This window comes from Mesoplodon densirostris, chromosome X (assembly GCF_025265405.1).
Source record: "Mesoplodon densirostris isolate mMesDen1 chromosome X, mMesDen1 primary haplotype, whole genome shotgun sequence".
NCBI classification, from domain to species: Eukaryota; Metazoa; Chordata; class Mammalia; order Artiodactyla; family Ziphiidae; genus Mesoplodon; species Mesoplodon densirostris.
In genome coordinates, this window is record NC_082681.1 from 95,487,504 (window position 1) to 95,514,739 (window position 27,236).

Here is a 27,236-nt window from a genome sequence, read left to right on the forward strand (position 1 = left end):
ACCGTAGCGGCCATCTCCACTCTGCGCATGCGCTGCAGCCCCGTCGCATTCGCGTCCGGCAGGCGGGAGGGGTCCCCATGTTGACTATTGGTGTACGCGGGCTCAAAGCCCCCACTGAGCGTGCGCACAGCTGGCCTCTACAGCCCTCTGGGCTGCGGAGCCGGAGTTGGTCCCAAAGCGGAAGTGCTTCTCGGGGCCAGTTTTCGTAGCGGTCTTCTCTGCAGCGAGCACAAAATCTGTGTCGAGAGAGAGGTTGAGGGGGCGAGTAGTAGGGGTGATGGGCTGAGTGATGGGGAGTTCTGGGGGACGAATGAAGCGGGTTTTGGGGGTCACTGATGTGGGAGGTTGTGGGGTGGACCGAGAGGTCAGCGAATGAGGGTTTGTGGGCTTAATGGTAGACAAAGTTATGGGGCTAGTCGGGGTTGAATGGGGCATATTAAACGTTGACTTTTACACATTTTCCAGCACAGTGACCTGCGCTAAGGGTTCATACGCACCCCTCAAGCTCCTCCTTAGGCGCCCCCGCCTCTCCCTCTGTTCCTCTCCCCTAGCCCAAGCCCCGAGGTAGGGGCCTTGTGTGAATGCTCCAGCTGAAGTGAATCTGCACCCGAAGGCTTCCTTCTGGCTCCTGGGCAAGACGTCCCCAGTGAGGTGAGGAGAAGCAAGAAGAGGCACCAGAGAGAACTCACCTGATTAGGGGCCTCGCGCAGAGCCTGGGGCTTGGGAGGCGTGGGCAGGGTCTGGTGTTGTGGGGTCTGGCGGGGGGGGGGGTGTAGGTGGTCGGGCTTAAAACGCCTGGGAATAATAGTGTTAAAGTTCAGTGGGGATTTTTTGGCATTTAACACATAAGTAACACATTTGCATTATAGATTGATTAGAAAATAGAGAAGAAAATAAAAAAGAACTAATTTCAGCCCCCTCTGTTTAAATGTTCATTCTTTAGACACTTTTTAGTGTGTATAAGGGATATGCATTTTTAAACATTTAACGTATGGTTTTAAAATGGGTTCCTGAAGTTTGATAACCTGCCTTTTTTTTTCATTTAGAAGTTACTGCGATTCAGCTTAAAGATTTATTCTGTAACATTTAAAAAACTTGTAATTTAGATATATGTACAGAAAATACACAGATAATAAGTGTACAGTACCATACAACATTATTTTCAGTAGCTACATAGAATTTAATCCCTTGTATTTCCTTATTAATCCCATATCATGGGTCATAGAGGATCATTTAAGTTTGGCATTGTTAAAGTCAATGCTGAGATGAAGGTACTTAAAGAGAAATTATGCTATATTATTTCATTAAGGAAAATACCTAGAAATACAATTTCTGAGTCAGTACACAAGTATATATAGAAGAAAACCTTTTGTGTTAGATGTTCACATGAGGAAAAGACTCAAGAATACACAAGTGGTTGTTAAAACCACATGGTCGCCCAAACTTCCACAGAGCAGCTTCATGTGAGGGGATTTCTAGGCCAATAATTCTGGGCACTGGAAGCCTGATGGGGTCTCTCATATGCTCTCCACTTCTCCACTCTTTTAGCTCAGGCTTCACACATCTCTGTCTTTTCCCAAGAAGAGCAGGAAATGGCCAAAGCCCAGGTAAGGATATTGTGTGTTCCTTCTTTTATTTTACCATGAATGTGATGAGCGATGTAGGAATCTCAGACATAAAAGAGAAAATTATTTATAAATAAGCATTAGAATCAGGGAAAATGAGACAGCAAGGCCAGGTTAGAATGTAGACAAATGACTTAGGGCAACTGGCAGTTACACAGTACAGTATTAGTTGAGTTGCAAATTTCTCTTTGAGCCTCTGGCAGCCAGAGGTAATCTGGCTCACTTTACTCATCAAGGAGGGAACACATCAAGACCTCAGGGAAGTAAAGTTTTCCTGCAATTGCCTTTCAAGGCATTTCTTTGCTGAATCTTCGTGTGGATGGTGGAATTGTCTTCAATCACAGCCTAAAGATAAATGCAGTCTCTGGTTTCCTGCAGATATTCCTTATAGCATTCTTCAGTGAGCTGGAGACATAATATCTACATGTAATTTGGGAATGAAATATCTTAGGGAATTTGTTTGTCTTCCAAATGATTTTGCTGAAGTAATTTTCTCAGTTGGACTTTTGATTCTCATTTGGCCAGAGACAAAGTCCTGTAGGCATCCACAGCCCACCATCTTTTTTCTTTCACTTAAATTTTTTTATTTTTAAAATTAGTGTACTGTAAAATTGATTTTGTTGTCCAGGTCGATAAATGTTAACACCTATGTAGATTGTTATAACTAATCTATGGGATAGAGAATAGTTTCATCCCGCCAAAATACTGCCTCATGCAACCCCTTTTAGTCATATCCTCCCCTCCCTGTAACCTCAGGCAACCACAGACCTGTTCTGTGTCACTAGAGTTTTATCTCTTCAGGAGTGTCATATAAAAGGTATCATACAGTGTATAACTTTCCTTTTTTCAAATTAAACTTTCTTTTGCAGCAATTGATTGACATGCAGTTGTAAAAATAATACAGAGAGATCTCATGTATCCTTTACCCAGTTTGCATCAATGGTAGCATCTTGCAAAATTATAGCACAATGTCACAACCAGGATATTCACATTGATATGGTTAAGACACAGTTCCATCACCACAAGGATCCCTTATGTTACCCTTTTATAGCCACATCCATCCCTTTCCCCCCTCACCCTATGCCTAGACTTCTAGCAATTACTGATCTGTTCTCCATTTCTAGAATTTTGTCATTTCAAGAATGTGATATAAATCAAATCACATAGTCTGTAACCTTTTGAGATTGGATTTTTTTTTCACTCAGTATGATTCCCTGGAGATTCAGCTAAGTTGTGTGTGTCCATAGTTCTTTCCTATTTAGTGCTGAGTGGCATTCCATGATGTAGATATACCACAGCTTATTTATCCATTCTCCTTTTGAAAGACATTTGAATTATTTTCAATTTTTGGCAGTTGTGAGTAGAGCTACTTTAAACATTCATATACAGGTTTTTGTGTGAACATATGTTTTCATTTCTCTAGAGTAAATATTGGATTGCTGGGTCATGTGGTAAGTATATGGCTTAACTTTTTAGGAATCTGCCAAATTGTTTTCTAGGATGGTTGAATTATTTTTCATTTCCACCAGTAATGTTTAAGAATTCCAATTGCTTCACATTTTTGCCAGCACTTTGTATTGTCAGTACAGTTGACACTTGAATAATGCTGGGGTTAGGGGCACTGACTCCCCCAGTGGTTGAAAATCCACCTACAGTCAGCCCTCTGTATGTGTGTTTCCAACTAACTTGCAGATCATGTAGTACTGTAGTATGCATTTATTGAAAAAAATTCACGTATAAGTGGACCCATGCAGCTCAAACCCATGTTGTTCAAGGGTCAACTGTTTTTAATTTTACTCATTCTAGTGTGTAGTGTTATCTCATAATGGCTTTAATTTGCATTGCCCTAATGGCCAATGATGTTGAATATCTTTATATATGCTTATTTACTTTTTACATATCGTCTTTGGTTAAGTGTCCAATCAGGTCTTCTGCCCATTTTTAAATTGGATTGTTTGTTTTATCATTACTGAGTTTTTAAAAAATTAATTAATTAATTTATTTTTGGCTGTGTTGGGTCTTCGTTGCCGTGGGCGGGCTTTCTCTAGTTGTGGCGAGCAGGGGGCTACTCTTCGTTGCGGTGTGCGGGCTTCTCATTGCAGTGGTTCTCTTGTTGCAGAGCACAGGCTCTAGGTGCACGGGCTTCAGTAGTTGTGGCACATGGGCTCAGTAGTTGTGTCTCGAGGGCTGTAGAGCGCAGGCTCAGTAGTTGTGGCGCACGGGCTTAGTTGCTCTGAGGCATGTGGGATCTTCCCAGACCAGGGCTCAAACCCGTGTCCCCTGCATTGGCAGGCAGATTCTTAACCTCCGCGCCACCAGGGAAGCCCAATCACTACTGAGTTTTGAGAGTTCTTTATATATTCTGTGTACAAGTCCTGTGTCAGATCCATGGTTTGTAAATATTTTCTCCAAGTGTGTAGCTTGTCTTTTCATTTAATAGTGTTGTTCACAGAGCAAGAATTTTTAACTTTGAAAATGTCCAGTTTATAAACCATTTCCGTTATGGGTTGTGCATTTGGTGTCAGGTCTAAGAACTCTTTGCCTAACACTAGGTGAAATGGAAAAACTCTAGTCTTCTACCTCCTATGTAGAGAAAAACCCAGTTCTTTCGTACTGTGTCACTCCTGTGAATCTTCCTTTATTCTCACACAGAATGCTTCACTTCTTTTTTTTTTTTTTTTAAAGAACAGGAATCTTTTTTATAGTTTTTTTTTGTTTGTTTTTAAATTTATTTATTTATTTTTGGCTGTGTTGGGTCTTTGTTTCTGTGCAAGGGCTTTCTCTAGTTGCAGCAAGTGAGGGCCACTCTTCATCGCGGTGCACGGGCCTCTCACTATTGCGGCCTCTCTTGTTGTGGAGCACAGGCTCCAGACGCGCAGGCTCAGTAATTGTGGCTCACAGGCCTAGTTGCTCTGCGGCATGTGGGATCTTCCCAAACCAGGGTTTGAACCCATGTCCCCTCCATTGGCAGGCAGATTCTCAACCACTGCGCCACCAGGGAAGCCCAACGCTTCACTTCTGATACTTCTGGTCACCAAATGTGTGGAGCTTTCCCCCCAGAACAAGCAATTCTCTGTGACACCAGCTGGGTGTTCTACAACTTAATTCTGACACTATCTACTTGGAGGTTGTGTCAGATCCCACAGGTTAAGGGTTCAGTTCCACAAGACTGCCCCCACCTCCCAACTTAAGATGCCAGTCAAAAGCCCAGTGCTTATCACCTGTGCTTCTGACCAACCAGCTATTGATTGGAACTTCCAACGACCCCCTTTTTGAGTTCGACTAATTTGCTAGAGTGTCTCACAGAACTCAGGGAAACACGTTTCCCAGTTTATTAAGGGATATGATAAAGGATACAGATGATCATGCAGATGGAAGAGATGTGTAAGGGCAAAGTATATGGGAAGAGGCGTGGAGCTTCCATACCCTCTCTAGTTCCAGGTGTGTCACTCTCCTAGCACCTCCATGTGTCTACCAATTCAGAAGCTCTCTGAACCCAGTCCTTTTGGGTTTTTATGGAGGCTTCATTACATAGGCATGATTGATTAACTCATTGGCGTTGTTGTTATTTATTTATTTATTTGGCAATTGGCTTTTGATTCAACTTCCGGCCCCTCTCCCCTTCCCCGAGGTTGGGCGGTGGGACTAAAAGTTCCAACCTTCTAATCATGTGGTTGGTTCTCCTGTCAGCCAGCTCCCCCTCCTTAAGTGGGGGTCCCAAAGTCATCTCATTAACATAACAAAAGACACCTTTATTGCTTTCCTCACTTAAGAAAATCCAAGGGTTTCAGGAGCTCTTTCTGCCAGAAATTGGGAGCTAAGACCAAAAATATATTTCTTATTATAAATCACAATATCACCCTAGGTCATGAAGATTTTCTCCTATTCTATAAGTTTTACAGTTTTAGGTTTACATTTAGACCTAAGATCCATTTTGCATTAGTTTTTATGTAAGGTGTAAGGATTAGGTCGTGGTTCATAATTTTGCAAATGGATTTCTATTTGTTCTAACCCCATTTGTTGAAAGGACCATCTTTTCTCCATTGAATTGATTTTATGGTTTGTCAAAAATCAGTTGGCCATATTTGTGGGGTCTGTTTCTCCACTCTCTTCTGTTCTATTGATCTGTATATCTAACCCTCTGCCAGTACCACACCGTCTTCATTACTGAAGCTTTATGGTAAGTCTTGAAATCAGGTAGTATGACTTCTCCAACTTTATTCTGCTTTTTCAAAATTTTTTGGCTCTTCTTTTTCCTTTGCCTTTGTCATTATATATCAATTTTAGAATAATTTAATTAATTTTGTTTGGCTGCGTTGGGTCTCCGTTGCACGGGCTTTCTCTAGTTGTGGCGAGCAGGGGCTACTCTGTTGTGGTGCGTGGGCTTCTCATTGCGGTGCCTTCTCTTGTTGCAGAGCACAGGCTCTAGGCGTGTAGGCTTCAGTAGTTGCAGCACGTGGGCTCAGTAGCTGCGGTGCACAGGCTCTAGGGTGTGCGGGCTTCAGTAGTTGTGACACGCGGGCTCAGTAGTTGTGGCACACAGGCTTAGTTGCTCCGTGGCATGAGGGATCTTCCTGGACCAGGGCTTGAACCCGTGTGCAGGTGGATTCTTAACTTCTGCGCCATCAGGGAAGTCCCCTTGCTAGGATTTTGATAGGAATTGAGTTAAACCTATAGATCAATTTGGGGAGAATTGACATCTTTATTATGTTGTGTCTTCCAGTCCATGAACACAGTATCTCTCCATTTATTTCAATCTTTTATTGATTTCATCATCATTTTGTAATTTTCAACATACAGAGCGTATACATTGTGTATTAGTCTGCTCAGGCTGCCATAAAACGCCACAGACTGAGTAGCTTAAACAATAGAAATTTATTTTCTCACAGTTCTGGAGGCTGGAAGTCCCAGATCAGGGTTGGTTTCTGGTGAGAACTTTCTTCCTTGTAGACGGCTGCCTTCTCACTGTCCTCACACAGTCTTTCCTTTGTGCATCTGCAGAGTGAGAGGGAGCTCTGGTGTTTCTTCCTATTTTTAGAAGGACACCAGTCCTCTTGGATTAGGCCCCACTCTTATGGCTTCATTTAACCTTAATTACCTTCTTAAAGGCCCCATCTCCAAATACAGTCACATTGGGGGTTTGGGCATCAACTTAAGAATTTTAGGGGGGGACACAGTTCACTCCATAACAACATGGCATGTTTCATTTTTAAGCCATTGTAAATGGTTTTGTTTTAAAATTTCAGTTGCGAGTATTCGTTGCCATTATATAGAAATATGATTGATTTTTGTTTGTTGACCTTTGCTATGGTCTAGATGTTTGTGTGCCCCCAAAATTCACATGTTGGTATCCTAATGCCCAAGGTAAGTGATGGTGTTAGCAGGTGGGGCTTCCTCTTCTTATTTATTTATTTATATCAGTAATACAGAATTTTTATGGATTTTAATTTTTTTTCAGTGGATTATAATCCATTACTGTCACTGTTTATTTTGCTGCTCACTTGTCCCTGAGTTATCCAGTGGGAGTCCCTTTAAGCTGGCTTTTGTGTCCTTTTGTCACATACCGATAATTTTCTGAGCACTTCCTTAGTTTTGACATAATAAGGTGTTCCAGCCTCCATCTTTTACTTTCCCTACCCCAGGCCTAGAATCAGCCATTTCTTTTTTTTTTTTTTTTTTTTTTTTTGCGGTATGCAGGCCTCTCACTGTTGTGGCCTCTCCCATTGGGGAGCACAGGCTCCGGACACACAGGCTCAGCGGCCATGGCTCACGGGCCCAGCCGCTCCGCGGCATGTGGGATCTTCCCGAACCGGGGCACGAACCCATGTCCCCTGCATCGGCAGGTGGATTCTCAACCACTGCGCCACCAGGGAAGCCCAGAATCAGCCACTTCTTCAAGGAGCACTGTTTCCTGTTAGTAAATAATTATTTATAGAAATCAAAATCTGGGTGCTGGGTGTGCTCATTGCTTCTGGGCGTCATTACTTCTAGGCCCTTTCAGTGAACTCTGTGTGTGTGTCTCTATTTATATGTCTGTGTATGTATGTGTGTGTCTGTATATATACACACACATACCTTGAATTCATACAATATCCCAGGAATCTTCTTAGACCTCTCTCATTCCATATTTGCATCTGCCTTCACCAACAGTGAGAGCACTGGATCCTAGCATCAATATATTGACTCATTTGCTCAGTCTTACAATATACAGAAAGTAGAATCAGAATTCCTGCACCACATCTGTGAAAAATCAACCTATTGAGTACAGTACATGATTTGTTTGCATGCCTTTTATACTGAGGATATGTAATCAAAGTACTCTGTTGAGAAGTTACTTGAATTAATTTTTCCTTTTGGTTTTTTTTCTTTTCCTATCTAGTGTGCTTATGTTATTTATTTGGTATACAGTTAGGTTCATTTTTTTCTGTTTGTATTCCATTTTAGATTTTCTTTCTTTCCATTTTTGTTGATTTAATTTTATTCTTTATATGTAAAATGTTAATATGATTTGAAGAGACAAAACTATCCAAAAATACATACACATAGTTGTCACCTCTCCCCTGTACCTTCTACCCCATTCTCACTCTACCTTGGAGATAACCAATCTTGTTAGCTTCTGATTTATGCTTATAGTGTTTCTTTTTAAAAGAAACAGATAAAGGTATATTTTAAATTTTTCCCCTTCCTTATTACTCAAAAAGGTAGTATACTTTATTTATAGAGTCTTTTGCACTTTGCTTTTATCCCTTAACAATATAACCTAGAAATTGCTCCATGTATGTTTATAAATATTGTCCTCATTCGTTTTATTTTAATTGAGATATAATTGACATATGACATTATATTAGCTTCAGGTGTACAACACAATGATTTGATATTTGTGTATATTGCAAAATGATCACCACAGTAAGTCTAGTTAACATCCATCATCACAGTTACACGTTTTTTTCTTATGATGAGAACTTTTAAGATTTATTCTGTTAGCAACTTTTATATATACAATACAGTATTATTAACTATAGTCACCATGCTGTGCATTACATCCCCAGGACTTATTTATTTTATAACTGGAAGTTTGTACCTTTTGACCCCCTTTAGCTATTTTGTCTACCCCCCCTCCCCACCACCTGGCTCTGGCAACCACCAATCTGTTCTTGTATTTATGAGGGTTCTTTTGTTTGTTTGTTTAGATTCCACATATAACTGAGATCATATGGTGTTTATCTTTCTCTGACTTACTTCACTTAGCATAATGCTCTAAAGGTCCATCCATGTTGTCACAAATGTAAAGATTTACTTCTTTTTATGACTGAATAATATTCCATTATGTGTGTGTGTGTATGTGTGTTTGTATGTATCACATTTTCTTTTGTTTTTTTTTTGGCGGTATGCAGGCCTCTCACTGTTGTGGCCTCTCCCGTTGCGGAGCACAGGCTCCGGACACACAGGCTCAGCGGCCATGGCTCACAGGCCCAGCTGCTCCATGGCATGTGGGATCTTCCCGGACCGGGGCACGAACCCGTGTCCCCTGCATCGGCAGTTGGACTCTCAACCACTGCCCCATCAGGGAAGCCCTATTTTTAATTTTTTGAAGAACCTCTATACTGTTTTCCCTAATGGCTGCACCAATTTACATTCTCACTAACAGTGCACAAGGATTCCCTTTTCTCCACATCCTTGCTGACACTTGCTATTGCTTGTCTCTTTGATAATGGCCATTCTGACAGGTGTGAGATGATAGCTCATTGTAGTTTTGATTTGCATTTCTCTGATGATTAGTGCATCTTTTAATGTGCCTGTTGGCCATCTGTATGTATTCTTTGGAAAAATGTCTATTCAGGTCCTCTGCTTTTTGTTTGTTTGTTTTTGCGGTATGCGGGCCTCTCACTGTTGCGGCCCCTCCCCTTGCGGAGCACAGGCTCTGGATGTGCAGGCTCAGCGGCCATGGCTCACGGGCCCAGCTGCTCCGCGGCATGTGGGATCTTCCCGAACCGGGGCACAAACCCGTGTCCCCTGCATCGGCAGGAGGACTCTCAACCACTGCGCCACCAGGGAAGCCCCCTCTGCTTATTTTTTAATTGGGTTGTTTGTTTTTTTGACACTGAGTTGTGTGAGTTCTTTATATATTTTGGACATTAACCCCTTTTCAGTTATATGATTTGCAAATGTTTTCTCCTATCTGATAGGTTGCCTTTTCATTTTGTTGATGGATTCCTTTGCTGTACTGAAGCTCTTTATTTTTTATGTAGTCCTATTTGTTGAGTTTTGCTTTTGTTGCCTTGCTTTTGGTGTCAAATCCAAAAAAATCATTACCGAGACCAGTGTCAAGGAGCTTACTACCTATGTTTTATTCTAGGAATTTTATGGTTTGGGGTCTTATGTTCAAGTCTTTAATCCATTTTGAGTTAATTTTTGCACGTAGTATAAGATAGTGTTCCAGTTTCATTCTTTTGCATGTGGCTGTCCAGTTTTCCCAACACAGTTTATTTTAGAATTTATTGAAGAGGCTGTCTTTTCCCCATTGTATAGTCTTGGCTCCTTTGTCATAAAGTAATTGACCACGTATGCATGGGATTATTTCTGGGCCTTCTATTCTGTTCCCTTGATCTATGTTCTGTTTTTATGCAAGTACCATACTATTTTGATTACTATAGCTTTGTAATATAGTTTGAAATTAGGGTGTGTGATGCCACCAGCTTTGTTGTCCTTTCTCAAGATTGCTTTGTCTATTCAGGGTCCTTTGTGATTTCATACGAACTTTGGATTGTTCTGTTTATGTGACTCGTTCATTTTTATAGCTGTATAGTATTCTATTAGTGGATGTACCAGTTTGTTCAACCATTCTCCTATGTACATGTGAATTTTGGTTGTTTCAGTATTTTGCAATTAAGAATAATGCTGAAATGAAATATATTGTGCATATGTTGTTTCCTTTTTGTGCAAGTATATGTTCTATGTAAATTCCTACAAGTGGCATTGGTGGGTCAAAGGGTAAACACAATTTATTAGATATCTTTAACTTCCCTTCCATAAGGGTTGTACTTTTTAACATTCCCACCAACAATGTGTGATAGTACCTGTTTCTCTATGGCTGTACCAACAGAGTATATTGACTGGCTTTTAAGTTTTTCCAATCTGCTAGGTAAGAAATGGTATCTCTGTATAGTTTTAATTAGCATTACTATTATTATGAGTAAAGTTGAATGTAATTTCATATATTTAAGAGCCATTTACGGGAGTTCCCTGGCAATCCAGTGGTTAGGACTCAGCGCTTTCACTGCCATGGCCCCAGGTTCAGTTCCTATTTGGGGAACTAAGATCCTGCAAGCTTGCAGTGCAGCCAATAAATAAGTAAAATATGTATAAGAGCCATTTTTATATCTCTTGTTAATTGTCTTATGTTTTTTGTCTAATTTTCTATCACATATTTGTCCTTCTTTTCCCTTTGATTTTTAAGAGTTCTTTATATATTAAGGATATTAATCTTTATCTGTGATATATGTTACAGCAATCTGTATTTGTGATATATGTTGCAACAGATTTCCCCGCCTGGTTTGTCATTTGTCTCTGGACTTATGTCTTTGGACTTGCCAAAATGTTTTTATATTTTTGTGGTTGTATTTATTAATCTTTTATTACATTTGAATTTTTATTCATAGTTAGAAAGTCTTTCCCTCCATTCAGGTTATATGGACATTCACCCATGCTTTCTTCTAGGACTTTGTTTGGTTTCCGTTTTTTACATTTAGCCCCCTGATCCCTTTGGTGTTTGTACTTGTGTATGTAATGAGGTATGGATCCAATTTAGCCATTCCCAAATTGCTCTCCAGTTGACCCAGCACCATTTATTAAAAAGTGGGTCTTTCACCCTGTGCTTTAAGAGAATGCCTGTATCAGAGTATGTTCTGGTATCTGGTAGGGCTACTCCCTTCCTCACAGTTTTTCTTTTCCAGACTTTTTCTAGCTATTGTTGCACATGTATGTGTTTGTTTATTTATTTATTTATTTATTTATTTATTTACTTATTTATTTGCGGTATGCAGGCCTCTCACTGTTGTGGCCTCTCCCGTTGCGGAGCACAGGCTCCGGATGCGCAGGCTCAGAGGCCATGGCTCACGGGCCCAGCCGCTCTGTGGCATGTGGGATCCTCCCGGACTGGGGCACGAACCCATGTCCCCTGCATCAGCAGGCGGACTCTCAACCACTGTGCCACCAGGGAAGCCCGCACATTTTTTTTTTTTTTTTCCGGTACGCAGGCCTCTCACTGTTGTGGCCTCTCCCGTTGCGGAGCACAGGCTCTGGACGCACAGGCTCAGCGGCCATGGCTCACGGGCCCAGCCGCTCCGCGGCATATGGGATCTTCCCTGACCGGGGCACGAACCCGTGTCCCCTGCATCGGCAGGCGGACTCTCAACCACTGCACCACCAGGGAGGCCCACATTTATTTTTTGATATGATCTTTAGTACTACTTTGTTTAGTACCATTAAAAAGCTTGTTTTTTAAATTGGGATCACATTAAATTTATAAATTAACTTAGGGATAACTACATGTTTGTGACTTTCTATCATTCTATCTCTGAAGAGTTGGACAACTCTGAAGTTAGAGGGAACTGTCCCAATAAGAGACCACCCTCACTTCTGACACCAATTACAAGTTTGGGGGTCCCCAAGGTCACCCTTAGGTTTGACAGTTCACTGGAGGGACTCACAGAACTCACTGAAAGCTGTTATACTCATGGTTATGGCTTTTTACAGGGAAAGGATACAGATTGGAACCTGCCAAGGGAAGAAGTATATAGGGCAGAGCCCCAGAAAGTACCAAACATGGAGCTTCCATTTTTCTCTCCCCATGGAGTCAGGGTGCATGACTTTGTGTGGTTGGCATTGATGTGTGATAGCACACATGGAGTTCTGTCAACCAGGGAAGCTCTTGTGAGCCTCGGTGTTCAGAGTTTTTTTTTTTTGTAAATATTTACTTATTTATTTTTTTTGGCTGCACCGGGTCTTAGTTGTGGTACTCGGGATCTTCACTGCCGCATGCAGGATCTTTTAGTGGCAGCCTGCAGGATCTTTAGTTGTGGCATGTGGGATCTAGTTCCCAGACTAGGGATTGAACCTGGGTCCCCTGAATTTGGAGCGTGGAGTCTTAGCCATTGGACCACCAGGGAAGTCCCCCAGAGTTTTTTTTTTTTTTTTTTTTGCGGTATGCGGGCCTCTCACCGTTGCGGCCTCTCCCGTCGCGGAGCACAGGCTCCGGACGTGCAGGCCCAGCGGCCACGGCTCACGGGCCCAGCCGCTCCGTGGCACATGGGATCCTCCCAGACTGGGGCACGAACCCATATCCCCTGCATCGGCAGGCGGACTCCCAACCACTGCGCCACCAGGGAGGCCCCCAGAGTTTTTAATTAGGGCTTCATTTTATAGGCATGATTGTCCATGTGGCTGCTGTCTGTCTCCAGCCCCTCTGGGAGTGACCCAAAGCTTCCACCCTAAATCATGTGGTCGATCTTTCTGGTGTGACCAGCCTCCACCTAAAATTGCATCGTTATGCTATTCATGGTGATTCAAGGCCCCTATGTAAAGCATACTTCCTTCCTTCCTTCCTCCCTCCCTCCCTTTGTTCCTATCTGGTTATTTTAAGGAAATTACCATTTATTCTAATCTTTACTGTTTTTTTTTTAAATTGGGATTGGGTGTTGAATTCTGTTTCAATATTTTTGTATCAGCATTTCTTATATTAATTATATTAATCATGTAAGTTTTCTCTTTAGGTCTGTTTAATGGTGATTTATGTTAATCTTCTAATATTGAACTATCATTGTATGCCTGGAATAAATTTTAATTGGTCATGATGTATTATTGTCTTAATGTGGATCTATTCTTTTTGCTTATACAGTTGACCCTTGGACAACATGGGTTTGAACTGTTCGGGTCCACTTATATGTGGGTGTTTTTCAATAGTAAATACTGCAGTACTACACAGTCCATGTTTGGTGAATCCACAGATGTGGAAAACCACTGATATGGAGAGCTGACTATAAGTTATACATAGATTAACCCCCATGTTGTTCAAGGGTTAACTATTTTATTTAGGATTTTTTGCACTGTTGTTCATAAGTGAGATTAGTCTGCATTTTCCTATTTTGTACAACCTTAAATGAGTTTATGTGTCAAATTTATTCTCAGTTCTTGTACAAATTTGGAAGCTTTTCATTTTTCTATGCTCAGGAAGAATTAGAGCAGTTAGAGTCTTCTAAGGTCTCGTGAGCATGAGTCTTATCCTGGGCATATGTGTGGCTTTCTACATTCCCCTGTACCTGGGTGCTTTTGAATGTCCTAATTTCCCAAAGAATCCCCCCGAGTATTTCCTCTCAGGCCTTAGGCAGTCTGTTGTCTGTCTGGACTGTAATCTTTTGCCCCAGGCATCTCTGGGTTGTTAGTTTGCCTTGCAGCCTTTAAGAGCAATGCCTACTGCTTTCTGGCCTGAGTTCAGAGTTAGGTGAAACAGAGAGGAGCACCTTGCCTCAGTCTTTCTGGTAGCCCCAGACAGGTTAGAACAGACACACACTAATTTGTGAATAAGGTCTGCTCTGCTTCCTTTAGAATTAGGGGTTGGGAGTCCCACATGGGGAACATTGGCTGCTGCTGCTTCAAGACTGCTGTCCCTTAGGAGAGGGGCAAGTAAAGATGCCATGATGTTTTCCTGATGTCTTTTATTTTTTTGCGGTACGCGGGCCTCTCATTGCTGTGGCCTCTCCCGTTGTGGAGCACAGGCTCCGGATGCGCAGGCTCAGCGGCCATGGCTCACGGGCCCATCTGCTCCACGGCACGTGGGATCCTCCCGGACCGGGGCACGAACCCGTGTCCCCTACATCAGCAGGTGGACTCTCAACCACTGCGCCACCAGGGAAGCCCTCCTGATGTCTTTTAAGTTGCCTTTTTCTTGATTCCATGTGGTTACTGCAAACCTTTGTTTTCCAGAGTTTTGACAAAGTTGGTTCTGACATTTTTCTGCTTGTTTTTTAATTTTTATTTTGGGGTGGTAGTGGGAGAGAAGCTAAGGGCTGGGAGCTGCCTACTCTGTCATTTTGCTAATGCCATTGTGGGGTGAATATTTTCTCATTTTCTATTGTTCTCAAAGAAGCTTTGAATGGATGCATACTGTTTTCATCTATTTAAGGACAGTGTTGGAGGTTGTGGTGACTTGCACGATTCTTGGCTCAAGAGCCCCCTCCTTTGTTAGTGAGGCAAACTGCAGTTCCCTTAATGGAGACTTTCTTTTGGCACTGTGGAGGGGCCATTTGTGTGTGCTCTGACTTGTTTTAGTTTGTTTAGGTCATTTTTTGTCTCACATGACCTTCAATTTCCCCCTCTAACTTTTCCCCTTTACAACCCAATCTCCACATGGTCTTCCTCATTCCTTTTTATCATCTGCTCCCTTGGAGGCGATGCTTTTTTGTGACTGCCACCTTGGGTCCCATATACCTTTCTTATAGCTGGTGCTGTGATTGATCTAGCCCATTTTTCAGTGCTTTTATACTTATGGTAGATTTTCTAAGCTTTGATTTCAGCTCATTCTTAGGTTCTCTGCTCCCCTCTCTAGTCTCTTGACTGTTTTCTTCATACCCTTCTCACACTCCAGAAAGGTTTGTGGCAATAATTTGAAAGCCAGCTGAGCTGGAATTTGGTATTTGTTTTTCAATTATAGGTAATTAGAAATGTGTATAGTACTCTCTATTTTCTATTATAAGTTATACTGAAGGTATAGGCTATGTGTAGTTTTATTCGTTCTTCATATTGACCTGTACAGTTTTTTGGAGGATATGTGAAGAGATTTGGATTTAATTACTTCACCTTTAACAGGTGAAGTTATTCTAAATTACCTGGAGGATCCTCAATTTTTTTAATAAAAAATTAAGGTATAATCTGTATACAGTAAAATAGGCCTTCAGTGTACAGTTCTGCATCTTTTTGCGAACTCTGCAAGTTTTGACACTGCCACAATGAAGATGTAGAACAGTTCTATCGCCTCCCAATACAGTTGACCCTGGGACAACTCGGGGGTTAGTGGTTTCAGCTCCCTGCACAGTTGAAAATTTACGTATAACTTTGGACTCCGTCACAATTTAACTGCTAATAGCCTAGTGTTGACCAAAAGCTTTACCAATAACGTAAACAGTCTATTAACACATATTTGGTATGTTATATGTATTAAATACTGTATTCTTACAATAAAGTAAGCTAGAGATAAGGAAATGTCATTAAGAAAATCATAAGGAAGAGAAAATACATGTTCAGCACTGCACTGTATTTGTTGATACTTAAGTTTGTGTCGTCTGTTTACAAGATGAATCACGTCTGCCAGTACCTACATTAATATTGTCTTATATGATACAAAATACTATAGATGTTATACAGATTATTAACACGACATCAACAATGAAAAGATAATATGAAAAAGAAATTCATATTTATTTACAGTTATAATGATTCATACATTGATAATGAAGAAGCAGCAATATGATTGCTTTATGGTAGCACAGTGTAGTCGATATGATTGCTTCATGGTAGCTTAGCCTATACACTAGTGAATGAATTGTTATATAATTTTATGGCATACAGTATTATAGTCATATTCATAATACAGTATTGGAAACATTGTTACATTTTTTAAAAACCCACTTACCTGCGATGATAGGCTGATAAGCATTTCTCCAATTATGAGAGAGAAGGGCATACTGTACAGTAATAAAATTCTTTGAAAGCAAAGTTATAAAATAGTAGGAAAACTAGCACATTATTAATTTTATATAAATATCACCATATGCCTATGTAAGGATAGAATAGTATCTACGTATATTTTATGCTTTCATGACATTCCTAAATTTTTCTTAATATTTTCAATATTTCTAGGCTATGCAATTCATCTGTGAGTTTTTTCAAATTGTTGCAAATCTCCAAAAAATTTTCCAATATATTTACTGAAAGAAATCTGCATATAAGTGGACCCATGTAGTTCAAATCTGTGTTGTCAGATTGTCAATCTGTGTTGTCAAGGGTCAACTATATTTCCCCTTTGTAGTCAACCCCTTGCCGCACCCTGGCCCCTCGTAATCACTAATATATTTTTGGTCTCTATAGTTTTGCCTTTCCCATGTTATATAAATGGAATAATACAGTATGTAGCTTGTTGAGTCTGGCTTCTTTCACTTAGGGTAATACATTTGAGGCTCACCCATGTTGTTGCATGTATCATTAGTTCTTTCAGTTTTATTGTTGAGTAGTATTACATTGTATAGATTACAGTTGGTTTTTCACTCACTGGTTGAAAAACATTTGGGTTGTTTCCATATTTTGGTGATTACAAATATACCTGCTATATAAATGTTCATGTACAGGTTTTTGGGTTTACGTAAGTTTTCTTTCCACTTGGGTAAATATACCTGTGAGTGGGATTGCAGGTCCTATGGGAGTATATGCTTAACTTCATAAGAAACTAGAAAACTGTTCCAAAGCGGCTGTTCCATTTGCATCCCTATCTATGATAAATGAGACTGCCAGTTGTTCCACATCACCAGCACTTGGCATTGTCAGTTTCTTTTCCCATTCTAATACGTATTTAGTGGTAGCTCATTGTGGTTTTGATTTGTAGTTTCCTCATGGCTAATGATGTTGAGCATCTTTTTGTATGTGCTTATTTCCCATTTATACATCTTTGGTAAAGTATGTCTCTTTTGCCTTTTTTTTCAGTTTTGAGAGTTCTAGTTCTTATGTATTCTCAATACAACTTCTTTGTCGGGTATATGATTTGTAAATATTTTCTCCCGTTCCATGGCTTTTTATTCTTTTAACAGTGTCTTTTGAATTTTGGTGTCACATCAGAGAAATACTTGGCAAACCTAAGGTTAAAAAGATTTTATCTTATATTTTCTTCTAAAAATTTTATAGGTTTAGATTTTACATCTAGGTTTGTGATCCTTTTTTTTTTTTTTGCGTTACGCGGGCCTCTCACTGTTGCAGCCTCTCCCGTTGTGGAGCACAGGCTCTGGACGCGCAGGCCCAGTGGCCATGGCTCACGGGCCCAGCCGCTCCGCGGCATGTGGGATCCTCCCGGACCAGGGCACGAACCTGTGTCCCCTGCATCGGCAGGCGGACTCTCCACCACTGCGCCACCAGGGAAGCCCATTTTGAGTTAATTTTTATATATGTTGGAGGTATGGATTGAAATTCTTTTTTTTATTTTTTGGCATATGGATATCCAATTTTTCCAACACCATTTGTTGAAATAGGAACTCCCATTTTCCATCAAAGTGCCTTTGCATTTGTCAAAAATAATTTTAAGTATAAAGATATAAAGTACCTTTAATTATAACATACATGAAGTACAGTTTATAAGTGTACAGCTTGATGAATTATTACAAAGTGAACATACTGTGGAGCCACCCCCAGGTCAAGGTGAAGATTATAACATAAATCACGACCTAAATCCCCCTTCATGCCCTCTTTCAATCAATATCAGCCTCAAAGGTAATCAGTCTTCTAACTTCTGACATCATGGATTAGGCTTGCCTGTTGTCTTACTGTATATAAATAGAATTATGCAGTATGTGCTGCTTTGTGGCTGGATTCTTTTGCTTATTAGTACAATTGTGACATTCATCTATGTTGGATATGCAGCTGTAGTTCATTCCTTTTCATTACCACATAGTATTCCTTTGAAAGATTGTGCCACAATTTACCTACTGTATTGTTGAGGGACATTTGGATTTTTCCCACAACTTAGTATTAGAAATAGTGCTTCTGTGAACATTCTTGTACTTGTTTTCTAGAGCACATGTGCATGATTTTCTCTAAAGTGTGCACCTAAGAGTAGAATTTCTGGGTCATAGTGTTTGCAAATCATTAACTTTAGTAAATAATGCCAAACTGTTTTCCCAAGCAGTTATACCAGTTTTTAACATTCCTACTAACAGCGTGTGCGAGTTCCCATTTCAACACAATCTTTTGGCATTTTATTTATTTATTTATTTATTTTTGCGGTGCACGGGCCTCTCACTGTTGTGGCCTCTCCCGTTGTGGAGCACAGGCTCCGGACGCGCAGGCTCAGTGGCCATGGCTCACGAGCCTAGCTGCTCTGCAGCATGTGGGATCTTCCCAGACCGGGGCATGAACCCGTGTCCCCTGCATTGGCAGGCGGACTCTCAACCACTGCGCCACCAGGGAAGCCCCATCTTATGGCATTTTAGTCATATAATGTTTCTGGTGGGTGCCAAGTGGTGTCTCAATGTGGCTTTAATTTTCATTTACCTGAGTGCTAACAGGGTTGGGTATATTTTCTTATGTTCATAGAACATATGTCCATATGTTTATTTTTTCTTTTTAGTGAAGTATCTGTTCACATCTCTTGTCTATTTTTCTGCATTGTTTGTATGTTTCTTTTGATTTGTATGGGTTATTTTATATGTTCCAGATCAGAACGCTTTATCACTTATGAAAGCTGCCGATAATCTCCCCATCTATAACTTGCCTTTACTGCTGTATTTTTAATCTTGTAACATGTGTGTCTTTTCCTTTATGAGTAGTGCTTTTCATGTCTTGTATTTGAATGTTTTCCCTACCCCAAGCTTATGAAAACATTTTCCTATATTATTTTCCAGACACTTCATTGTGTTACCTTTCACATTAGATTTACAAATTACCTGTAGCAGATTTTTGTATATAGTGAGAGTTAGGGGGTTAAATGTCATTTTTGTCCCCATATAGATTTCTGGTAACCCATCCACATTTACTTGAACAGACCACTGTTTTGCAGTTTCAACTTTATTATAACTCAGGTGGCCGTACATATTTGGATTATCTTTTTAGTTCTACTGGATTATATGTCTATCCGTCTATCCTTGTGCTAATGCCACATTGTCTTAAATATTCTGTTATTTAATGTAATAGTTTCTCTACCATGACTTGTGATTTTTTCCCCACAAAGTAGGTCACTAACTTGATAGGCATCCTGTATTAAGTTATCATCATGAACTAGGAACCCAGTCAGAAGTTCCCCTACATTCATTCCATCCTTATCACCCAGTGGTAAGCATATTAGAATAAAAGAATGTGCAATTATAGGGACTCATGACATTTGAGGATGTGGCTGTGGATTTCACCCAGGAGGAGTGGCAGTACCTGAACCCTCCACAGAGGAACCTGTACAGAGATGTGATGCTGGAGACCTACAGCAACCTGGTCTCTGTGGGTAAGAATGGCTTCCTCAGGTAATTTTGCTGTTTATGATTATTCTGTCCGATAGAATGCCTTTCCTTTCTCAAGTTTGGAAACTTCCAAGGCCTCTGAACTGATTGAAGAGTTTGTCATTGTATTCCATGGATCAGAGTTCCTTTTCCCCCTTTGCTTTCCTGACAAGGTGTTTGTGAACTCAAAACTCAGGTGAATTGGTTTGACGACCATTGTGTCAAGTTATATATCGCTTGTACTGCCCCAAACTCCACCTTCCTTTTTCTCAGAGGCTCTGAAGACCAAGGAGGTATCGCTGTCATTTCTCATTAGCAGGGCAGCAGGTTACCAAACCAGATCTCATCCTCAAATTGGAGGTAGAAGAGCCATGCCTACCAGAAGGAAAAATCCCAATTTGGAGCTTTCCAGGTAAGTGGGATTGACTCAGGCTATAGGGACAGGAGGTCCCAGCTTGTCAGTCAGGGGTGAGGACCTGTGAAAGGACTTTCAGGAATATCTCAGGAATGGTTGTTGGAGGACAGGGACATGAACACCTAAGACACCCCCTCCCCTATCCTACACCCACCAGACCACTCTCCTTAAGTTGGTGCTCACTGATAAGTTTCTGCACAGCTCCATTTCCCTGTATAAAGTTGTCTTGTAAATGACAGCCCCCTGGCCCCACACCCTGCCACTTCTATCGTTCTTACCTCCCACTACTCATCTGAAGCCAGGCCCACATGAGTCACAGGCCTAGGCCCTAATGCTCTAATTCCAGATTGGGTTACCTGATTCCATCCAGTTTAGACATTCCTATCAGATTTGTTCTCCTAAAGCATCTTGATTCTCTCTTTAACAATAGCTTTATTAAGATATAATTAACATACAATAAAATTCACTCTTTTGAAGTGAAACTCAAAAACTCAGGATGTTTAGTATATTCACAGAATATACTGTCTAACCATCACCACTATCTATTCTAGAACATTATCATCACCTTCCAAAGAAACTCCTATCCCTTATCAGTCACTCTCCATTCCCCAACCCTCATCCCCTGACAAGCACTAATCTACTTTCTATCTCTATAGTTTTGCCTATTCTGGACATTTCATATAAATGGAACCATACAAAATGTGGAATTTTATGTCTGGTTTCTTTCATTTGGCATGTTTTCAAGGTTTGTCCATATTGTAGCATGTGTCATCCCTTTTTATGGCAGAATGATATTTCATTGTATGGATATTCCACATTTTGTTTATCCATTCATCTGTTGATGGACATTTAGGTTATTTCCACTTTTTGGGTATTATAGATAATGCTGCTATGAACACTCATGTAGAAGTTTTGAAATGTACATTTTCATTTCTTTTGAGAACATACATAGGAGTGGAGTTGTTAGACCATGTGATAGCTGTTTGTGTTAACATTTTGTGGAACTGCCAAACTGTGTGAATATCCTGTTCCTCCAAAATTTTTACCCAGTGGTTTTAATGTTCACTGATGATTCTTGCCTGAATCAATTATTACTAAGATGGTTGGGAAAATGGTGCATTTTCTATCATTCCTTCTACATTTGTAAGTTGGCATTTTTCTGTAAAGAACTTTCCTTCTTTGTTGATTAGCTGGAATACTTCAATAAAGAGGGATTGCCCTCCATCTGTTACAGTTGACCCTTGAAAAACACAGGTTTGAACTGTGCAAGTCCACTTATATGTGTTTTTCAATAGTAATGGTACAGTGCTAGATGATCTGCAGTTGGTTAAATCCACGGATGTGGGACCGCAGACTAGGAGGAGAAGCTACCTATATGGAGGGCCAACTATAAGTTACAATTGGATTTTCAACTGTGCAGAGGGTCAGTGCCCCTAACCCCTGCATTGTTCAAGGGTCAACTGTATTTGCTTATATATGAGTTACACGTATTTTTCCATTTCTTTGTCAGTTTTCAAAATGAGTTGGTTTTGTAGCATCATTCAAAGCCTAGTATGTCTTTTTGGAGTATCATTTATGGACTTATGGATTTAAACACTTTTATGTTTTGATCCATTGCCTTATCCTTATTATAAATCAAACTTCTCTACCTCTGGCCAGTGGAAACCCCTTCAAGTTGGGTCCCTAGTCTTTGGTAGCTTCCTTGCTTTCTGTTGTTACAAGATGTTCCAGGCTCATATTATACAGTTCCTTTCTCTGCCTTGGAATCAGCCATTTCTCCAAGGAGCCTTGGTTCTTTTTAGTGGTAAATAATGTTTTGTGACCACAATTTGGATGTTAGGGAATTGTTTCTAGGCCTTTTTATTGACATATCTAGGAACCATGTAAACAAAGATTTTTAAGAGAAAGACATATCATGTATTCAAATGTATATTTCCAAATCAAATTCTGGACTTAAAGGTTTTTAATTTATTAATCTTACATCTGATGGTAATATTGTAAATATTATTCTGAGACTGCTGAATGTGTATAGTGGGTTGAATCAATTGAGGTAATCATGTTGGTGCCCTTGAGAATCAAGACTTTTTAGCGTGGTTATTAGGAAATACAGATGAGGGGATATTTATTACTATTAGGGAATCCTTTTATTTTCAATTTTGCTTTATGAGTATATAAAATATTTGCAAAATATTAACTTGGTTCCAAAATCAAACCTAGAAAATAAAATCAAATCTAGAAAACAAGGTATATTCGAAGAAGTCCAGCCTCTTTCCCTCTCCATCCTGTTCTCTCTCTTCCTTCCCCCATAGGTAACCATTTATTAAAATTTAAAGATTTACCCTTCCATTGTTTTTTATAGCATGAGCCTATATTATTTTAAATATATACTTATATATTTGTTTCCTCCTTAGAAAAATGGTAGGCTACTGTGCTTATTTTTATATACCTTCTTTTTTCAGTTAATTCAAAAACATGTTAAATATACTGAGATAGTCCTTACTTCTTTTTATAGTAATGTAGTGACTTAATCATAATAGTAGTAGCTGTATTGCAGTAGTGGTAGTTGTTGTTCTAGTAAACATTTGAAGTGCTGTACATAAACATTACATTTCAGTGGGCACTGTTATAGTTCCTGTTTTCCAGGTGTGAAAGTAAGATGCAAATGGATTAGCTAATATGCCTAAGGTCACAGAACATGTAAAAGTCTGATCCAGGATTTGATCCTGGCCTAGAGAACTTATGACCCTAGCCACATGTGCTATGTTGCTTCTTAACCACCTAAGGAGGTCCAGATTCAGTAGATCCTTGGTGGAGCTTGGGTCCCATCAAATGTATTTTGTAAAAGCTTTTCTTATGATTATGATATTCACTCTCAGTTAAGAACTAGTGCTTTACTATGGAAAGAAAGGAAGTCATAGGAAGAGAAGCCACAGCTGCATGATCCCTTTTAAAATTCAGTATTACTCTCAAATGTTGTTATTAAATCTAAGTGGTAATATGAGTAGTTATTGTACTCTTCTTTCAACTTTTCTGTATGTTTGAAATTTTTCATATAAAATTTTAGGAAAAGGTGAGAAGAAAAATTAAACTACAAAAATAAAAATTCAGTGTATGTGCAAAAAGTATTTACTGTCCAGGATACCATTGGTTTTAAGACACACCACTGAGAAATAAAATTTGCCACCAATTTATAACATGTCATTGATTGTAAGGTGAATCTGGATTCAGAGGTTTTAAAATGTGGAATAATATGCATCTTATAATTGATGAAGTATGGTATATTTAAGACAAGGCCTTGCAATTTTAACTGTCTAAATGAGTGGTACAGATAACTGATTACTTTAGAAGTTAATGAAAGTTAAAGTTATTGAGGAAGATCAGATTAAGCTTTTTTGAAAAGACTGAACTGCTTCTTGCAAGTTATCTAGATTCTGAATATAGCAAAATATGGAGGACTGGGCTATGTGAGTGACGGAACACGAGGAAGGGTTTGGAGTTAATAATAGATGGAGTTTTTAGTGGAATTAGTGTAGACAGAGGCAGAAGGTGGTGTTGAAGAACTGAATGCAAACTTGGATGAATACAAAGGTGAATCAAATTGGGCAAAGATATTTAGGTTTCTTTGTTTTTGTAAGGCTAATTATTCTAGATATTTCTCTCATTTACTGAGAATGTGGGTTTCAGGATTATTGTAAGATTTGAGTCCACAAGTCACAGTGTTGTATTTCTGTCTAGGTGGAAATATTGTAAGTCAGGAACAGTTAAGAGTCCATATGATAAATAAAGGGTGATAATATCCCCAGAGTGATGTAAAAGTAGAGGTAAGAAAGACTGAGATGTTAGGGTAAGATTGTTTTTGGTAACAAAAAGGCTAGCAGGTGGGAGTTTAGTAAAAGAACAGGATTTGACGGCTGTGATTCTCTCTCCAGGAACTCATAAAATGAGATATCAGTATCAGCTTTCATATGGCAGGGCATTTCTAAAGAAGGTCCATTCCATAAAGTATAAAGGTGGTTTATTGTACTTCTTTCTAGAAGAAGCCTGCCAGGTTGATGAACAGTTTGAGAGACAGCATCAGGATGACCAAGATAAATATCTGATGCAAGTTGGATTCCCTGACAGGAAAACAGTTACCACCAAGAGTGGCCTTGACTATAATGAATTTGGAAACATACTTCATCTGAGTACAAACCTTGTTGCTTCAATACAAAGGCCCCATAAATATGAGTCATTTGGATATAATATGGTAGATAATTTAGACTTATTTAGTAGAAGCTCTGCAGGAAAGAAGCATGATAATGAATGTGCAAAATTATTCTTCCATACTGAGTATGAGAAAACAACTCCTGGAGTAAAACCCTATGGATATAAAGAGTGTGGGAAGACCCTCAAGCAAAAGAAAGGTCTTAGTCTACATCAGAGAATTAAAAATGGAGAGAAACCCTTTGAATGTACTGCATGTAGGAAAACCTTCAGCAAGAAGTCACACCTCATTGTACATTGGAGGACTCATACAGGAGAGAAACCCTTTGGATGTACAGAATGTGGAAAAGCCTTTAGCCAAAAATCTCAGCTCATTATACACCTGAGAACTCATACAGGAGAGCGACCCTTTGAGTGTCCAGAATGTGGAAAAGCCTTCAGAGAAAAGTCAACTGTCATTATACATTACAGGACTCATACGGGAGAGAAACCTTATGAATGTAACGAATGTGGAAAAGCCTTCACTCAGAAGTCAAACCTCATTGTCCATCAGAAAACCCACACAGGAGAAAAAACTTATGAATGCACCAAATGTGGGGAATCTTTCATACAGAAGCTTGATCTAATTATACATCATAGTACTCATACAGGAAAGAAACCCCATGAATGTAATGAGTGTAAGAAGACTTTCAGTGATAAGTCAACTCTCATTATACATCAAAGAACTCATACGGGAGAGAAACCTCATAAATGTACGGAATGTGGGAAGTCTTTCAACGAGAAGTCAACCCTCATTGTGCATCAGCGAACTCATACAGGAGAGAAACCCTATGAATGTGATGTGTGTGGGAAAACCTTCACCCAAAAGTCAAACCTTGGTGTACATCAAAGGACTCATTCAGGAGAGAAACCCTTTGAATGTAATGAATGTGAGAAAGCATTCTCTCAGAAATCCTATCTCATGCTACACCAGAGAGGTCATACAGGAGAGAAGCCCTATGAATGCAATGAATGTGAAAAAGCATTTTCCCAGAAATCATATCTCATTATACATCAAAGAACGCATACAGAAGAAAAACCCTATAAATGTAATGAATGTGGCAAAGCCTTCAGAGAAAAGTCGAAGCTCATTATACATCAGAGAATCCATACAGGAGAGAAGCCCTATGAATGTCCTGTATGTTGGAAAGCTTTCAGCCAGAAGTCACAGCTCATAATACATCAGCGAACACACACAGGAGAGAAACCCTATGCGTGCAGTGAGTGTGGCAAAGCCTTCAGAGAAAAATCAACATTCACTGTACATCAGAGAACTCATACTGGAGAGAAACCCTATAAGTGTACAGAATGTGGGAAAGCCTTTACTCAAAAGTCAAATCTTATTGTACATCAGAGAACACATACAGGAAAGAAAGCCCATGGGAAAGGCCATACCCGGAAGTCTAAGCTCATTGCACATTAGAGAGTCAACAATGCAGTTATCTTCACTGAAGGAAAGTTTTGTCAGTTTAAGTAAACATTTTAAAAGTATGTTCTGACTTCTGGTTTAAATATGGGGAGTAAAGTCAGCTTTTTTTTCTTTCCATCTCAGTCTTCGCCCAAAACTACTAGGAGAAAAAGAAGTGGACGTGTAATCTCTGTATCTGACAAAATTAGGAGATCGCTTTAACCCTGATGAGAGGGCTGCCAGAGGCAGAGGAAATCAAGCACCAGTGCAAGGAGATTTCAAAGGCTAGAGAGGAGTGGTCAAGGCTGCAGATGTGAGATAGCACTGGTAAGGACTCTTAGCCGAGTTTTAGGCTGAGTGCAAGACCAAATAGATACATAACAATGGTAACAGAGAGCATGGGCAGGTGGGACGTTTCCTAGACCCATTTGGAGTCTCAGGAGAGACAGGCAGGGGCCTCAACAAGGAATTGCTCAGACAAGCCATATTTGCAGAAAGTAGTCTATACTCATGAGAGGAGCAGTTGGCAGGGGCTGGGGAAAGAGAAGGGAGGGTTCTTGTGAAGAACCCAACAGCTGCCCCTATTTACTGACTCTGGAAAGTCAAGTCTGAAAAACCTACCAAATGCAAAAGTAATCCCAGTTAGAAAAACTGATCTGCCTAGAATGTGGCCCCATTTCTTCCCTTACATGATCTTCCAGCAAAAAACAAGTCCAGGAAAAACTCTTATTCAATGAGGAATGATTCCAAGGCAATCAAAACCATAAATGTACATGGCTTTTGAGCCAGCAATTCCACTTCTAGGAATGTATATACTCATGCATGTACAAAATGATGAACACACAGAGGTATTCAGTGATGCACTGTTTGTGAAAACAAAAGATTGGAAGCTTTCCACATGGCTCCTGAAATCATGGAATGTTCGCACAGCAACCTTTTAGGTAGACAAAAAAAAAAATGGATAAAGAGAACTTGGACACCATTTGTGTAGTGATGTGGGATGACCTCCAATATACATTATTAGAAAAGCAAGGTGCAGGATACTGAGGATAATATGCTACCATTTGTAAGTAAAAAGGAGAACAAATGGTGAATACATAATTGAGTGTATATGCATAAACTATCTCTGGAAAGATATACGAGAAGCTGGGAACCCTTATTACCTCTGGGAAAGGGAAGGGGAAGTGGGTGGCTGGAGGGAAGGAATTGGGAGGGAGACAACTGTATATCCTTTCAGAACTTTTGAAAATTGTACTATGTGGATGTACTACCTTGTCAAAAAATAAAACTTTTTAAAAAGCATA

General features: G+C 39.9%; 1 protein-coding gene across 9 annotated transcripts; it reads left to right on the forward strand.

The window, feature by feature from the left end:
• The first annotated feature begins 174 nt into the window (after positions 1–174).
• ZNF182 (zinc finger protein 182) lies at positions 175–27,236 on the forward strand. 9 transcript variants are annotated; one of them, XM_060087868.1, is made up of 6 exons: positions 175–252; positions 466–651; positions 1,549–1,607; positions 19,746–19,872; positions 20,184–20,279; positions 24,293–27,236. In XM_060087868.1, exons 3-6 carry the CDS (start codon positions 1,593–1,595, stop codon positions 25,945–25,947), a joined length of 1,893 nt encoding a protein of 630 aa, XP_059943851.1. In that variant the 5' UTR covers positions 175–252; positions 466–651; positions 1,549–1,592; the 3' UTR covers positions 25,948–27,236. The 9 variants fall into 9 exon arrangements, with proteins under 9 accessions (XP_059943851.1, XP_059943854.1, XP_059943855.1 ...); XM_060087871.1 differs by having other exon boundaries at positions 24,317–27,236; XM_060087872.1 differs by having other exon boundaries at positions 24,320–27,236.